This window comes from Thrips palmi, unplaced genomic scaffold (assembly GCF_012932325.1).
Source record: "Thrips palmi isolate BJ-2018 unplaced genomic scaffold, TpBJ-2018v1 HiC_scaffold_10, whole genome shotgun sequence".
Lineage (NCBI taxonomy): Eukaryota > Metazoa > Arthropoda > Insecta > Thysanoptera > Thripidae > Thrips > Thrips palmi.
In genome coordinates, this window is record NW_023144621.1 from 6,079,826 (window position 1) to 6,095,547 (window position 15,722).

General features: G+C 58.1%; 1 protein-coding gene across 4 annotated transcripts in view; it reads left to right on the forward strand.

Moving 5' to 3' along the window:
* LOC117647533 (serine/threonine-protein phosphatase 6 regulatory ankyrin repeat subunit A) overlaps positions 1 to 13,440 on the forward strand; it is a 29,543-nt gene extending 16,103 nt beyond the window's left edge. For 2 of the 4 annotated variants that reach the window (XM_034389313.1, XM_034389321.1), the window contains exons 9-26: positions 169 to 267; positions 393 to 486; positions 597 to 805; positions 1,124 to 1,381; positions 1,468 to 1,635; positions 1,707 to 2,057; positions 2,312 to 2,962; positions 3,268 to 3,465; positions 3,555 to 3,761; positions 4,065 to 4,196; positions 4,435 to 4,641; positions 4,822 to 5,063; positions 5,328 to 5,628; positions 5,949 to 6,102; positions 7,210 to 7,421; positions 10,972 to 11,107; positions 11,413 to 11,541; positions 12,333 to 12,711. In XM_034389313.1, the coding sequence (XP_034245204.1) occupies positions 169 to 267; positions 393 to 486; positions 597 to 805; positions 1,124 to 1,381; positions 1,468 to 1,635; positions 1,707 to 2,057; positions 2,312 to 2,962; positions 3,268 to 3,465; positions 3,555 to 3,761; positions 4,065 to 4,196; positions 4,435 to 4,641; positions 4,822 to 5,063; positions 5,328 to 5,628; positions 5,949 to 6,102; positions 7,210 to 7,421; positions 10,972 to 11,107; positions 11,413 to 11,541; positions 12,333 to 12,577 (3,993 nt within the window). In that variant the 3' untranslated portion in view covers positions 12,578 to 12,711. Of the gene's footprint in view, positions 1 to 168; positions 268 to 392; positions 487 to 596; positions 806 to 1,123; positions 1,382 to 1,467; positions 1,636 to 1,706; positions 2,058 to 2,311; positions 2,963 to 3,267; positions 3,466 to 3,554; positions 3,762 to 4,064; positions 4,197 to 4,434; positions 4,642 to 4,821; positions 5,064 to 5,327; positions 5,629 to 5,948; positions 6,103 to 7,209; positions 7,422 to 7,594; positions 7,804 to 10,971; positions 11,108 to 11,412; positions 11,542 to 12,332 lie in introns of all 4 variants that reach the window. The other 2 variants (XM_034389332.1, XM_034389341.1) reach the window with 2 other exon arrangements.
* The last annotated feature ends 2,282 nt before the right edge of the window (positions 13,441 to 15,722 follow it).

Sequence of the window (15,722 nt, forward strand, 5' to 3'; positions counted from 1 at the left end):
CACACACAGTGGGCCAGAAGGCCGGTGGAGGCCGTCAGACGATCGGTTCGCGTCTCATTTATCGGCTCTGGAAGCTCAAAATGCGTTTAGAATTTTGGCCGCCTCCACCGGTCTTCTGGCCTACTGTGCAGCACTGAGGTTTGAACGTGTCTGTGGTTCCTTCCGCAGGGCGGCGCGCGCAGCATCCACACCGCGGCGCGGTACGGCCACGTCGGCATCATCAACACCCTGCTGCAGAAGGGCGAGAGGGTGGACGTCACCACCAACGTACGTGCGCAGTGTCATTTCCATTTGCCGAGTGTCGTGAGAGCGCTCGAGGGCGAGAGTGACTCCTACCCTGGCCCCCTACCCTTGCCAAGTAGCCGCCGGACTGACAGACTGCTCTGTTCCAGGACAACTACACTGCCCTACACATCGCCGTGGAGTCGGCCAAGCCCACCGTCGTAGAGACGCTGCTGGGCTACGGCGCGGAGGTGCACGTCAGAGGTACGCCACGACGACGCGCACCTGAGCCCCAACAGCAGGCGATCGCAATGTGAATGTGCGGCCAGCTGCTCGTCGCGAATCCGAATCTGAATTTGAAAATGGGTCCGCAGGCGGCAAGCTGCGCGAGACGCCGCTGCACATCGCGGCCCGGGTCCCCGACGGCGACCGCTGCGCGCTCATGCTGCTCAAGTCAGGCGCCGGGCCCAACCTGTCCACGGACGACGGCCGCACCCCCGTGCACGTGGCGGCGCAGCACGGCAACCTGCAGACGCTGCTGCTGCTGCTGGAGGACGGCGGCGACCCGCTGCTCAAGGCCAAGGCAAGGCCCGCACAGTGGACCAGAAGATCGGTGGAGGCGGCCCAAACTCTCGACGCGATTTGAGCTCCAGAGCCGCTAAACGGGACTCGAACCGAGTGGGTGACCCCCACCAATAGAATCCTCGTTCGGAGAGCAATCCATTGGTGGGGTCACACGTTCGATTTGAGTCTTTCTTAGCGACTCTGGAGCTCAAAACGCGTCTAGAATTTTAGCCGCCTCCACCGGTCTTGGCCCACGGTGCAGCGGCGATACTCCGCGCGAGGGAGACTCGCCGCCGCGGCGTGGAGTATTGACACGCCGTGCCTCGCCGTGCTGCAGAGCGGGGAGACGCCGCTGCACCTGGCGTGCCGGGGCTGCCGCGCCGACGTGGTCCGGAACCTGATCGGCTTCGTGAAGGCGCGCCAGGGCGACGAGGCCGCCGTGCGCTACGTGAACGCCGTCAACGAGGACGGCGCCTCGGCGCTCCACTTCGCCGCGCAGATCACCAAGAGCGAGGTGGAGCACCCGCTGGAGGACAAGCAGGTCATCAAGCTGCTGCTGGAGGCCGGCGCCGACGTGTACCTGCAGGCTAGCCAGGTGAGGACCCTCGACGCGCAGGGGTGCACGTCGAAAAGGGCTACTTTCTCTTGCCACTGGCGTCCTGACCACTCCCCCCTCCGCAGACCCTGGAGACGGCCTTCCACTACTGCGCGCTGGCCGGCAACAACGACGTCCTGGCCGAGATGATCTCCCACATGTCGCCGTCCGAGGTGCAGAAGGCCCTGAACGCGCAGACGGCCGTGGGCTGGACGCCGCTGCTCATCGCCTGCCACAAGGGCCACATGGAGCTGGTACGTGGAGGGGCCTGGGTTCGAATCCCGCTGCCGGCGCTTTGTCGTTCTCACCGCGGCGATCCTTGCAGGTGAACACGCTGCTCAACAACCACGCGAGGGTGGACGTCTTCGACACGGAGGGCCGCACCGCGCTCCACCTGGCCGCCAACCAGGGCTACCTCAACGTGTGCGACGCGCTGCTCACCAACAAGGCCTTCATCAACAGCAAGTCGCGCGTGGGCCGCACGGCGCTCCACCTGGCCGCCATGAAGGGCTTCACGCACCTGTGCCGCTTCCTCATCCAGGACCACAACGCCATGATCGACGTGCTCACCCTCAAGAAGCAGACCCCGCTCCACCTGGCCGCCGCGGAGGGCCAGCTCGCCGTGTGCAAGCTGCTGCTCGAGCTGGGCGCCTCCATCGACGCCACGGACGACATGGTAAAGTATTTCGCAGAGGACCGCACAGTGCGCCAGAGGACCGGTGGAGGCGGCCAAAACTGTAGACGCGTTTTGAGCTCCAGAGCCGCTAAATGTGACTCAAACCGAACGTGGCCGCCTCCGCCGGCCTTCTGGCCCACTGTGGACCGTGCCTGGGACTCCATGGCAACGAAAGACCTTCCTCGTCGAGATTTTCCCTGCGATTTCGAATGTCCAATCTGACGGCTGTTGGTTGTCTTGTCTTCCACTCGCAGGGCCAGAAGCCAGTACACGTGGCGGCGCAGAACAACTACCCCGAGGTGGCGCAGCTGTTCCTGCAGCAGCACCCGTCCCTCGTGATGGCCAGCACCAAGGACGGCAACACGTGCGCGCACATCGCCGCCATCCAGGGCTCGGTGCGCGTCATCGAGGAGCTCATGAAGTTCGACCGCGCGGGGGTCATCTCGGCCAGGAACAGGGTGACGGAGGCCACGCCGCTGCAGCTGGCGGCGGAGGGCGGCCACGCCGACGTCGTGAAGGTGCTGGTGCGCGCGGGGGCGTCGTGCACGGACGAGAACAAGGCCGGGCTCACGGCGGTCCACCTCGCCGCGCAGAACGGGCACGGCCACGTCCTGGAGGTGATGCGCTCCACGCAGTCGCTGCGCATCTCCAGCAAGAAGCTCGGCGTCACGGCGCTGCACGTGGCCGCGTACTTCGGCCAGGCCGACACGGTGCGCGAGCTGCTCACGCACGTCCCCGCCACCGTCAAGTCCGACGCGCCCAACGGCGGCGGGCTGGTCGGCGAGCTGGGCTCCGAGTCCGGCATGACGCCGCTGCACCTGGCAGCCTACTCCGGCAACGAGAACGTCGTGCGCCTGCTGCTCAACTCGGCCGGTGTGCACGTCGAGGCCATCACCAACGAGAACGTGAGCATGGCGGCAGGGGGCGACTGCACAGTGGGCCAGAAGGCCAGTGGAGGCGGCCAAAGTTGTAGACGCGTTTTGAACTCCGGAGTCGCTATAAACAGGACTCGAACCGAACGTGTCACCCCACCAATGGATTGTTCGTCGAACGAGGATTCCATTGGTGGGGTTACCGCTCGTTTCGAGTCCCATTCAGCGGCTCTGGATCTCAAAACGCGTCTAAAACTTTGACCAGCTCCGCCGGTCTCCTGGCCCACTGTGGACTGGGGTGCGTGTCGAACACCGCCACTTACACTGTGTCCCCACAGGGCTACAACCCGCTGCACTTGGCGTGCTTCGGCGGCCACATCACGGTGGTGGGGCTGCTGCTGTCCAGGGCGGCCGACCTGCTGCAGAGCGCGGACCGGCACGGCAAGACGGGGCTGCACATCGCCGCCACGCACGGCCACTACCAGATGGTGGAGGTGCTGCTGGGCCAGGGCGCCGAGATCAACGCCACGGACAAGGTGGGCGGTGCCTTACTGCACTGTAAACGTCTCACGGTGGGAGTGCGTCTTGACAAGCGATTGCAACCGCGTTACATTGCTGTGCTCAGAACGGGTGGACGCCTCTGCACTGCGCGTCGCGGGCCGGCTGCTTCGAGGTGGTGCGGCTCCTGGTGGAGTCGGGGGCGCACCCCAAGGCCGAGACCACGCTGGGGTCGTCGCCGATCTGGTTCGCCGCGTCCGAGGGCCACAACGACGTGCTGGAGTACCTCATGACCAAGGACCACGACACCTACAGCCTCATGGAGGACCGGAGGGTGAGGGCGCCGAGGATGCTGGCGGTTTCTGTTGCGGCGGTCACAGTGGGCCAGATGCCCGGCGCAGGCGGCCAAAACCCTAGACGCGATTTGAGCTCCAAAGTGGGACTCGAACCGAGCGCGTGACTCCATCACTGGATTGCTCTCCGAACGAGGAATCCGTTGGCGGGGTCACACGTTTGGTTTGAGTCCCATTTAGTGACTCTGCAGCTCGAAACCCGTCCGGGATTTTGACCGCCTCCACCGGTCTTCTGACCCATACGGTGGAGGGCGGCCGGACTCACACTGTTGACGCGGTTCCAGTTCGTGTACAACCTCATGGTGTGCGGCAAGAACCACAACAACCGGCCCATCGAGGAGTTCGTCCTGGTGTCGCCGGCGCCGGTCGACACGGCCGCCAAGCTGTCCGCCATCTTCGTCAACCTGTCCACCAAGGTGCGTCCGTCCTTGTCACTCCCACTGAAGGCCCTTTGTCAGCCCATGAGAGCGAGAGAAAGAGGGAGAGGTGCAAACAAAGGCCTTGTTAGTTTGTGTTTTTCAAAGTGGTTGGTTTGGCCATTGAGGCTTTCAATGGTTGATTTTCCCATTCGGGGAAATTGAAGCTCAGGTTAGGTTCGGTGAGGTTATGCGTGCCCCGAGGCGGTCTGTCCTGATTGGCTGGGCCCCCTTGCAGGAGAAGGAGCGCGCCAAGGACCTGATCGCGGCCGGCAAGCTGTGCGAGATGATGGCCACGGAGCTGCTGGCGCTGGCGGCGGGCGCGGACTCGGCGGGCAGGATCCTCACGGCCACGGACCGCCGGGGCACCGAGTTCCTGGACGTGCTCATCGAGAACGAGCAGAAGGAGGTCATCGCACACACCGTGGTGCAGAGGTACCTACAGGCAAGTGCGGCACACTGTAGCGCGTTTTCGAAATGTGTAGCATTCGTCATAACGGCGTATTTAACGTGGGATTCCCCATAAAGATACGTTGGTCTGTCAGATGATCACTCGAATGTCCCAGTGTTGTGTGCGCGGAATGCAGGCGTCTCGCTAAGTTTCTCATACCCGCGTCTCCCGCAGGAACTCTGGCAAGGCTCCCTGAAGTGGGCGACGTGGCGGACCATGCTCCTGTTCATCTCCTTCATCATGTGCCCGCCGGTGTGGGTGGTGTTCACGCTGCCGCTCGGCCACAAGTACAACAAGGTGCCCATCATCAAGTTCATGTCGTACCTCACCTCCCACGTGTACCTGATGCTGCTGCTCATGCTGGTGGGCATCACGCCCATCTACCCCATCATGCGGCGCACCCTCATGCCCTACTGGTCAGTGCTCTGCCGTGGGTGGCCATAATCCTAGACGCGTTTCGACCTCCAGAATCGCTAAACAGGGCTCGAACCGAACGTGTGACCCCACCAATGGACAGCTCTCCGAACGAGGAACCCATTGGTGGGGTCACACGTTCGATTCAAGTCCCATTTGGCGACTGTGGGGCTCACAACGCGGCCCACTGAGGGCCACCACCTATCATGATCAAACTATGGAGGGGGTAAGCCCTGGCGCCCTCTCTCACCTGGCCCACCCTCCAGGTACGAGTGGGCGCTGCTGGTGTGGCTGTCGGGGCTGCTGCTGCTGGAGCTGGAGCAGCCCAGCGACAAGAGCGGCCTGGGCTGGATCAAATTCGCCGTGCTGCTGTTCGGCATGGTGGGCGTCGGCGTGCACGTGCTGGGCATGGCGGCCATCGACCAGCTGTACTGGCCCACGCTCATGTACGTGCGCAACCAGATGTTCGCCCTGTCCTTCCTGCTGGCCTGCGTGCAGATCCTCGACTTCCTCTCCTTCCACCACCTGTTCGGGCCCTGGGCCATCATCATCGGTGACCTCATCCAGGTGGGCCTGCACCCACCACCCCACAGTGGGCCAGAAGACGGCCAAAACTCTACACGCGTTTTGAGCCCCAGAGTCGTTAGACAGGACTCGAACCGGTCGTGTAACCCCCACCAATGGATTCCTCGTTCGAAGAGCAATCCATTGGTGGGGTCACACGTTCTGTTCGAGTCCCATTTAGCGACTCAAGAGTTCAAAGCGCGTCTCGAATTTTGGCCACCTCCACCGGTGTTCTGGCACACTGTGCACCACACGCACGGTGTCCGGGAGGAAATCTGCCGTTTTGTTTATCTCTCTCTAACTCGACGTGTCTTGGCGCGCAGGACTTGTCCCGGTTCCTCGCCGTGCTCGCCATCTTCGTGTTCGGCTTCTCCATGCAGATCGTGGCGCTGAACCAGCCCATCAAGATCCTCAACAACCAGAAGGCGCTCAACGACTACTTCAGAGTGCTGCGCAACCACAAGCCGTTCGACGAAGGTAAGGCCGCCTCCAGTCGGGGAGTGGATCCGTGTCTCCAATTGTGTTGCCAAGATCAGTCAAAAGTCCTGGAATATTTTCGGGCTGCTGTCTTGAGCCTGGACTTAATCAACGTGAAGCGAAGTCAAGAAAAGCAGCTCCCGTGGTACAAAGTATAGAACACGTACCGAACAAGTACAAGTACAAGACACATTCGAACCATAATAGAAACAAGATTTCGTTACCTTAAAATATACTTAACTTTATCGCTGGTCTATTTGCAGTAAATAGAACAAAAAATTAGAAGATGTAAAACAGAAAACATTTTTGCAAAGCTCTGTTAAGAAAGGGTAAAAGTGGACGTGGACCGAGGCGAGCGCCTGTGGGGTAGGCGGTCCCGTTAAACAGCGCTGTGCGCCGGGTTGCCTACCCGGCGGTTCGCGGGCGCTAGGGTCCCGCCGGCTCGGTTCCCCTTCGGGCAACGATACGGCTTCAGGTCCGGGTAAATGTCGCCCAGTGGAGTGAGTCCCTGCATTCCGCCGTGAGCCACGCACCTTTATACGTCCTAGAACCTCCCCGACTCGGATCCAGGACGCCTGCGCGGTGGCGGTCCAGTCAGACACCGGTGCACCGCGAACTGCCTACCCTGCCTTCGTTGGGCGCCTCGCCTCGAACCGCGCACAGTGGGCCAGACGACCGCCGGAGGCGGCCAAAACTCTAGACGCGTTTTGAGCTCCAGAGTCGCTTAACTGGAGTCGAACCGAAAGTGACCCTACCAATGGATTCCTCGTTCGGAGTGCAATCCACTGGTGGTTTCACACGTTCGGTTCTAGTCCTGTTTAGCGACTCTGGAGCTCAAAACGCATCTAGAGTTTTGGCGGCCTCCACCGGTCTTCTGGCCGACTGTGCCGCGCTGCTCTCCACTGTAAAAAAATGACCCTAATTTTGTGTAATTTCTTAGTTATGTCTTTTCGACTGTAGAATGGCGTGTCTTGACTAAAAGTTAGCCGACACGGCTGAGGTTGTCCTTTCATGGTTTTATGCGAGACCCTTGGCGATTCCCAGCGTGCGTCGACAGGGTCCTCCGAATGAAAAAGTGTTTCTAACTGTGCCTCTGCATACACGCAGTTAAAATTAGCCCGCTGGTGGCGTTCGAGCTGCTGTTCTTTGCCGTGTTCGGTCAGACGACCACGGAGGAGCTCCAGAAAAACGCCTCGGAGCAGCCACCCTGGGTGCTCGTCATCTTCAAGATTTTCTTTGGCATCTACATGTTGCTCTCGGTGGTCGTGCTCATCAACTTGCTCATCGCCATGATGAGCGACACGTACCAGAGGATCCAGGTATTGCACCGACCCACGCGGAGTGGCCGGGGCAGGGAGAGGCGTCCGCTTGTTTTTGTTTTTTGTTTTTGTTTCGACCGCCGGACCGTAACGACGCCGCTCCTTGCACCCCGTCCGCTCGGCGTGGCCCCTTTTCTACTCCTTTCCAATCATGTTGGTGTTTGTTCTTCCAGTCAGGATGAGCCCCTTGAAGGCGTTCGAGCTCCTGTTTTTCGCCGTTTTCGGTCAGACCACCCCCGATGCGATTAACGAAAAGAAAGATCAGCCGGCATGGACTCTGACTCTCTACAAACTCGTTAGTGGCATCTACATGCTTCTGTCCGTGGTGGTCCTCATCAACTTGCTCATTGCCATGATGAGTGATACCTATCAGAGAATCCAGGTACCAGACGAGTACCAAGTTGTAGTCTTGAGGGCTTTGGAATGACCCACTCACCCCCGTAGTACTGCCCCCACCTTCACCGACAGGGCACCGACAGGGTTGTACGTAGGAGTTGAGTTGCTGCTGCTGTTGTTGTTGTTGTTTACTGTGTAGATGTTGGTGTATTTTGGTAAAGTAATGATGCCTCCCTCGTGTGTAGTACACACCATGTACACACCGTGTACATTGTGGGCAATGTATTTAGAGGCCGTTCCTTCTGCCCTCCCAGAGGATTGTCCAGGAATTGTCGAGAAACATTTTTTTTCTTTTTTTTTTCATTTCTTCGCCCTGTGTGGGTCGTGGTCAATCTTAACCCAATCTCGTGACATTCTTGGACGCTCCCTAACGAGACTTAGGGGGCAGCCCATGGCGGCCCTGTAGCTGTAGTTGCAGCTCTCCTGGATCCATTCAAAAAGTAGCCGCGAAACATTCTTCAAATCATTGGCGTCATGACAGCTAACCGATTCCATTGTCTCACGTTGTTTCATTCCCCTCATTTGAACCGATCTTGCAGCTCAGCCTGTGTTGTTGTTGTTGTTTGTTGTTGTTGTGATTGTTGTTGTAGATGTGGAGCAGTCTACAGTCTGTAGTAGTAATTTAGATGAGTGTACACACTACACCACTGTACATCCACCCACTGGACGTGGTCGTGTGCGGGCGGATCTCGATGGGTCTTCCTTCTTTCAATCGCTGCAGGTGCCTCACTAAACGCCCCAAAAAAGTAACGCTCGCGTTAAAACCCCTAACAAAAAATATCTGTAAACTTTATTTTCTTGTGTTTTGCTTTGGTTAATCTGGACGACTTCTCCACTGCTCAGAGTAGTGCAGGGGTACAGGCTTTGGCTTAGCAGAGCGGACACCCAGCGTCAGCGTTAGATTTTATTAGTTTATAAAACGCCCCCCCCCCCATCTCCCCCTCGGGATGCAATCAAGGCCACACTATAGCAGCCCCACCTAATTGACTGAGTCAGGCAGAGGGAAGCGGAGTAAAGTTTAACGCCGGGAAGAAGAAGATTAAAAGGAGGAGATCTTTGCCGCGAAAAGGCCGACGGGGCCAGCCGATTAGATACAGAGTAGTTACTCTTAATGTTGTGATAACACAGACCGCCGTGTACACGATTATGCTCTCTAGTGTTCCTTGACGCCCGAGAATCTCTATACCCCCACTTTTTTGCTAAAGAACGTGTCCAACATCGCTGCTCCAAAAAAAGGGAAAAAAAGAACGAGCCCCGATACATACTTGCAAAAGAGACTTGGTTGTGGAAATGAGTTGATAAGAGAGACTCGGTTGTGGCGAGGTGGTCGAGAAGTATTCAGTCATTGAATGATTCCTATCTGAGTCTTCCTCGAAAGCCTCACTACGACAGAGAATTTTCTGAACTTCTCTCTACAACTGAAACGCTTTTTCATCCAGATATCGTGCCCTAGAAAATGCTGGTGCCTATAAAAGTTTCCCCTTATTTTATTGTTGTTTTTTGTGACGCCCCCGATGTTATCTAGACACTAAAGTTCTGTCTGTCTTACATTATGATGCGGTAAATGGTTCAGTCAAAGGATACAGTCCTCAGAAATTCTCTCATTTTCATCGGTAAAATCACTAAAATTAAGAAGGAGACCCACGGATCGAACCTCTGACACCACCACTCTGTGTAGAGGTCTGTGTGAGCCAGAGCACCACTTCGTTTCTTTTCTTTTTGTAGACAATCTCGGTGATCTGGTGTTTGAACCAGGGCTCTTGCTCTAAATTGGTGTGAAGCTCGCGGCGCACACGGACCCGCCAGGCATCCTGCCTGAGGCATGGCACTGCACTGCGAATGCCACGTGCATGTCTAGCTCACAGTGGTGGCAGCAAAGTCTTGGCGCCAAATTGGGGCGACGATGTTGTTGACGCGAATCGAGGAGTCAGGATTTCGGATTATTTCGATTCCTTCGCGTGGTCGAGTTTAATCGAGACCATCGATGCGCTGATCTATCTTATAACCAGTTTCCAGTTTCGTTGGGCGTTGGAAATCTTGTGCCCTGCGACTTGTCAAAATTTTGCCTCGTTGACCACACGTTTTTCTCTTCACCCGAGCCTTGTGTCTTGTGAGTGTTTGCCTGTCACCCACAAGTCAGTTTGTTCTCGTGCCACGCTGGTCGAGCGGCTGAGAGACTCTGCATTTGTTTTGTTTCTCGAGTCTGTTCGCCCGGCATCAGCACGTCGCTTTTACTTCTGAATGACTCTTGCATGGTAAAAGGCCACTCAGAGAGCATAATACGTTGTCGGTCTAGTGAGTAGGACTAGTCTTAGTTGTCGAAAGTCTAGAAAGCCAAACTGTGTGAATGATACTGTGACGGGAAACCGAACGAGGGGAGGGATCCGGGGCTGTGGGGTGAGGGCTCTCAAGAGGCAGGGACTGGCGATACCCCGCGCTCTGACGGACCTCACTCACCCCGCGCGAGGTGTAGCCCCACTCCGGCCGGTCGATGGGTGTAAGTACAATGAAGCGTCAAATGGGCCGGCCCGGCCAGGCCCGCCAGGCCCGCCTTCCTCTGGCCTTTGGCCGCCTGACTTGTGATTTTCGCGCGCATCATTGCGGGACGTAAACTTACTTTGTTGCGGGCTGCTTCCACGCCGGCTCAGTTATTTGTTTGAGTCCACGGTCTTTGTGCGTTCGCGAGTCCGTGTGTGAGTGTCTGTCTGTCTGTCTGTCCTTTTGTCTCTCTTCTTTTCTGCCTACGTGTCTGTCTGTTTACTCTGAAGTGCACTTTCCTCAGAGCGTACTTTTGGAACAGCACGATAGTCAGAGTGCGTTCATCAAATACGCTCTGAGCAAAGTGTATCTCCTGTAGTGTGAGTGTTTGCCTGTTTCGAGTGTGTGTGTGGTTTTGTTTTTGTCTTTTTCGCGCGCCTTCCCTCTTTTTGTCCGTCTGTGCGCTTATTCTGGTTTTTGAGGGTGGGTGGGTTGGGAACATGCGTGCGTGTGTTGGTGCGTGTAATTGCCACTGCAATGTCTGGTTCGAAGGCAATAAATCCCGGCTGAGGGCGGGGCTGCATTTGAGGGCGAAGAAGAAGGAGCAGTGGAGAGAGAGGGGGGGGGCTGGGAGAGAGTCGAGCGGACAGTGTGACAGTGTGCGTGTGCTCTGCAGGCCCAATCCGACATCGAGTGGAAGTACGGGCTGGCCAAGCTGATCCGCAACATGCACCGCACCACGACCACGCCGTCGCCGCTCAACCTGGTGACGTCATGGCTGGTCTACCTCATCCGGGCCTGCAAGCAGAGGAGTAAGCGTCCGTCTGGCCCCCTGGACGGCGCACTGTAGGCCAGAAGACCGGCGCAGGCGGCCAAAACTCTGGACGCGTTTTAGGCCCCAGAGTCGCTAAACAGGACTCGAACCTAACATGTGATCCCACCAATGGATTCCTCGTTCCGAGAGCAATCTATTGGTGGGGTCACATGTTTGGTGCGAGTCCCATTTAGCGACTCTGGAGCCCAAAACGCGGCCGGGACTTTGACCGCCTCCAGCGGCTTTCTGGCCCGCTGTGCCACTGTGGAGTCAGGGGGTCGCTCACGGCCTGCTTGCTTACAGTGATGCAGAAGAAGAGGCCCAGCCTGGTGCAGCTCATGGGCATGCAGTCGCGGTCGCGAGTCAGCGCGCGCACCAAGATGGGCGCCAAGTGGCTGCAGAAGGTCAAGAAGGGGCAGGTCGCGCCCAAAGGTCAGTAGCCAATCAATCGGCGCGGCGCCTCGATCATGATGTCGAGGCCGATATCGTCGAGATATCGAACGGGGTTATTTTATTTGCCGAAGCCTCGGCCGAAGCGGATTGACTGTCAAGGGCGATACGTCTTGGTCGCCACATCACGATATCACCCATTCGATATCATGCGATATCCCTTGACATCATACGACTTCTTGATTTTTTTTTTTCGATATCATTTGATCGAAAAGCAGTACCTGGGTTTCCCGGCCCCACTCTGAATGGGTCTTTTTACCGGTAGCCATACCTAGAAATCCCAGGTGCTGCTTTCGCCTTGAAGGACAGTAGTTCCAATCGTTCGTGAAAGCAAGCGTTTCGTGGACGGCGGGAGTTGAATCCCATTCCATGAAGCAACTTTCATTAATCGATTGGTCGTCGCTCGGCCTCGTTTCCACATGCGTGCGTGCGTGCCGCCTCGCTTTGCATAACGCACGGCCGGGCGGCCCACAGTGGGCCAGAAGACCGGTGGAGGCGGTCAAAATCCCGGACGCGCTTTGAGCTCCTGAGTCGCTAAATGGGACTCGAACGGAACGTGTGACCCCACCATTGGATTGCTCTCCGAACGAGGAATCCATTGGTGCGGTCACACGTTCGATTCAAGTCGTGTTTAGCGACTCTGGAGCTCAAAGCGTGTCCGGAGTTTTGGCCGCCTCCGCCGGTCCTCTGGCCCACTGCGCGGCCGAGGCACGCGGATGGCCCATACGGCCCAAACGGCCGACGCGATGTAAAATGCATGTCTCTGCCGGCAGACTCGATGACGCTGAGCGTGGTGCGGCTGTCGCCGCTGGGCTCGCAGCTGTCCTTCAGCCACAGCCTGGCGCGCATCGAGTCCATCACGGACTGGGAGGCCATCGCCAGGAAGTACCGCGCCCTCATGGGCGAGCTGGACGACCACGGCGGCCGCTCCGAGACCGCCGAGCCGTCCACCCCCGCGGCCCCCACCACCCCCGGCGCCAACGCGGCCCCGCAAGGGACGGCCGGGTCGCCGAGTTGAAGGGCGCGTCAAGGCCGAGGCCTGCACGGAGGCCTGCACGGAGGCCTGCACGGAGGCCTGCACGGAGGAGAGGCAGCCTCAGCGTTAAGCCCGGAGTGACTGGTGGTTCCGTGTTGCTCCGAGCATAACGCGACGCAGCCGACCCTGACTCCGACCCCGCCCACGCCGTCCGCGCACGCCAGCGTGCCGGCAATCACCGACGGGGAGCTCCGGTGGATCAAAGCTCCACGCAGGACGCGGGGTCGGGTTGGCCGGTCGGGTCGGAGTCGGTGCGGCTCGGGTGCGCCGCCATCCAGCGACACTCGCTCCACTCGCCTCCGTCGGCCGATCGCCGGCATTCGAGAGTCTCGAAGCTCGAGTCGAATCGAGGCAGTTCGGGGGACCAAGTTGGCAAGGTGCGCGAAGACGCCAAGACGCCTCGTTTCTCGATTAGTTTTGTGCCAATGCTACCAGGCGCATCAGATACGGACGATGTTGGGAAGACTGGCTGTTTCGCCTGTTTCTCTTTAGCCTGTTAATGGAAAAAAAATATGGTTTAGTTAATATTGGGGTTCTGGTGATGATTGCGTGTATTTGCAGATTTACTTTTTTCATAACGCTTTTCTATTGACCATTTAAATCGTATTGTGGATGTCGTGTTCATGCGGTCCATTTCTTACTTGTCTTGTGACATTTCTTATATAAGTGTATATATTTATTTACTAAACGGAAACGACAGATTAGCCAATAGTCTATAATAAATGGTAGCAAAATTTCTATTATTGTATACGGATGAATTTTCAACTGATGTTTTGGGCTCACACATTATATACTATATTTCTATTGTACTGTAAACCGAAATTATATTAATCTGCTAAATTGTATCAGCTCGTTGTCAGTTCTTCAGATTTCCAACCCTTGACCTCCCCCCCCCCCCCCCACACACACACCGGAAATTCCAGTGAGAGAAGCGGCTTTGCCCTGTGCCCGTCCGTCTCTCTCTGAGGCACTTTGGCAAAATGATGGGATGTTTGCGCACCCCCGTAGGAGAGAGACATGGCCAGTAATTTAACTTGAGAGTACGCGGAGGGAACGGGAAGAGAGTGAGAGGGCACAACACGCATATCCCCCGACTCGACACAAAACCGTTTGGTCGGCTATTTTTGCTCTGGCCAGTTGAGGTATAAACTTGAAAGGCGGCGAGGCGTGGCTGCGTGGCCGCTGGGCTGTTTCTTGCCTCGTTCCATCCCGCTCTATTTAAGTTGGCATCCACATAGCGCGACGATGCGGCGACGCCGCGACGCTTCCCCCTCTCTCTCTCCCACACTCGGTCTCTTTCTCTCACTAACACACTGAAACCGCGTGCACGTCCATCTATTCGCCACTTTATTGCGTTGCCGATTGTCAGTCCTTGCTTCTGTACCCTTCTCCATTCTCCTCCCTCTCCCCCCCCCCTTCTCTCCCTCTCACTCCCCCCCACCCCCCTCACGCGCTTTGGCCGACTTGCGGCGGGAACAAAACATTGGCCTGCGTCTGCGAAAACAGAGTGACCGAGCCAAGAAGGCCGGCGCCATCTGTCTCCGTTGCTCCCGCACCACGCGACCCTCTATTTCGAGACGGAGTGACTGGCGGACAGCCGGGCAGGCAGACGGACCGGCGGACAGACGGAGCTGGCAGTCAGACGGCGCCTACCTGTTGGCCGGCGTCGCGCCGTGCCGGCCGTGCCCGCCACGCACGTGTGTCGCCGGGCTGCCTAGCCGCCGGGCGCGCTGCTCGGCGCGCTGCGACACCAACCGGCACAGCGCTCCGCTCGTCTCTCCTCGCCCCGCGACGGCGCGAGAGAGACAGAGCGCTACTCGGAACCAGCCCGCAGCCGCCGAGGGCGCCTCACGCGCATAAAAAGCGCCCAAGGACAGTGGCGTAGCGGGGAGGGGCGGGGAGGGGCGGGGACTCGGACGTGCTGGGACGTCCACAGGGTGGTGGCGAGTCCCCGGGCACTGCGCTGCACCCGGGACGGCCTACCCTAGCCAGACACCCACGTCACAGTGGGTCAGAAGACCGGTGGAGGGAGTCAAAACCCCGGACGCGTTTTGAGCTCTCTCTAGAATCGCTGAATGGGACTCGAACCGAACGTGTGACCCCACCAATGGATTTCTCTCTAAACGAGGAATCCATTGATGGGGTCACACGTTTGATTCGAGTCCCATTTAGCGACTCAGGAGCTCAAGACGCGTCTAGACTTTCGGCCGCCTCCACCGGTCTTCTGGCTAATCCACTGTGCATCGGAGCGTCCAGCAACACGCCGGACGAGCGGTGCGCACGCGGTCATGCTAATCTCTTCGGCATACGGCCGTTTTACGAGCGAGTCGCGCGCCATTTTCCGGGGAGGAAACCGCCTCGGTAATCTCCGGACAGGGAGAGAGAGAGAGAGAGAGAGAGAGAGAGAGAGAGAGAGAGAGAGAGAGAGAGAGAGAGAGAGAGAGAGAGATAAATAACCGAAGCCGTATAACCAGGGCTCCGCCCGCCCTGCCGGAGTACTTACTCATTCTTTACGATGAGGCGGAGGTACACTGCAGGTATACACAGCGCACCTCGGGTACGCCCCGCGCGGCGCCGCGGCCATTCAGTCCATTCGGGAAATTAGACCAGCCGCCCTGTCGCTCGATCGATAGCTTTTTCCTCGCTCCATCGCATTTCGCGCCCCGCCCGTCACCCCCGCACTCTGTTCATCCGTTTATCTTGTTGCGGCCACACGTAACCGCGTTGTCCTTCCCTCCCTCCCCTCCCCTTCCCTTCGCGCTGATCCGCCTCCTCCGCACGCTGGACCGACGGCCGCCCCGTCGGCCGCCCGGAAGGGCGCGGGTTGTGCGCATAAACTTTCCCGAATTCCGCGCGTGTTTAGAGTGGAGGGGCGGGGGGGAGGTTTGCGTGCGGTGCGGGGAACCGCGATGAACGTTATGAAGCCGTCGTAGCGCACAGTGGGCCAGAAGACCGGTGGAGGCGGTCAAAATCTCGGACACGTTTTGAGCTCCAGAGTCGCTAAATGTGACTTGAACCGAGCGTGTGACCCCACCAATGGATTGCTCTCCGAACGAGGAATCCGTTGGTGGGGTCACGCTTTCTGTTCGAATCCTGTTCAGAGACTCTGGAGCTCAAAACGCGTCTA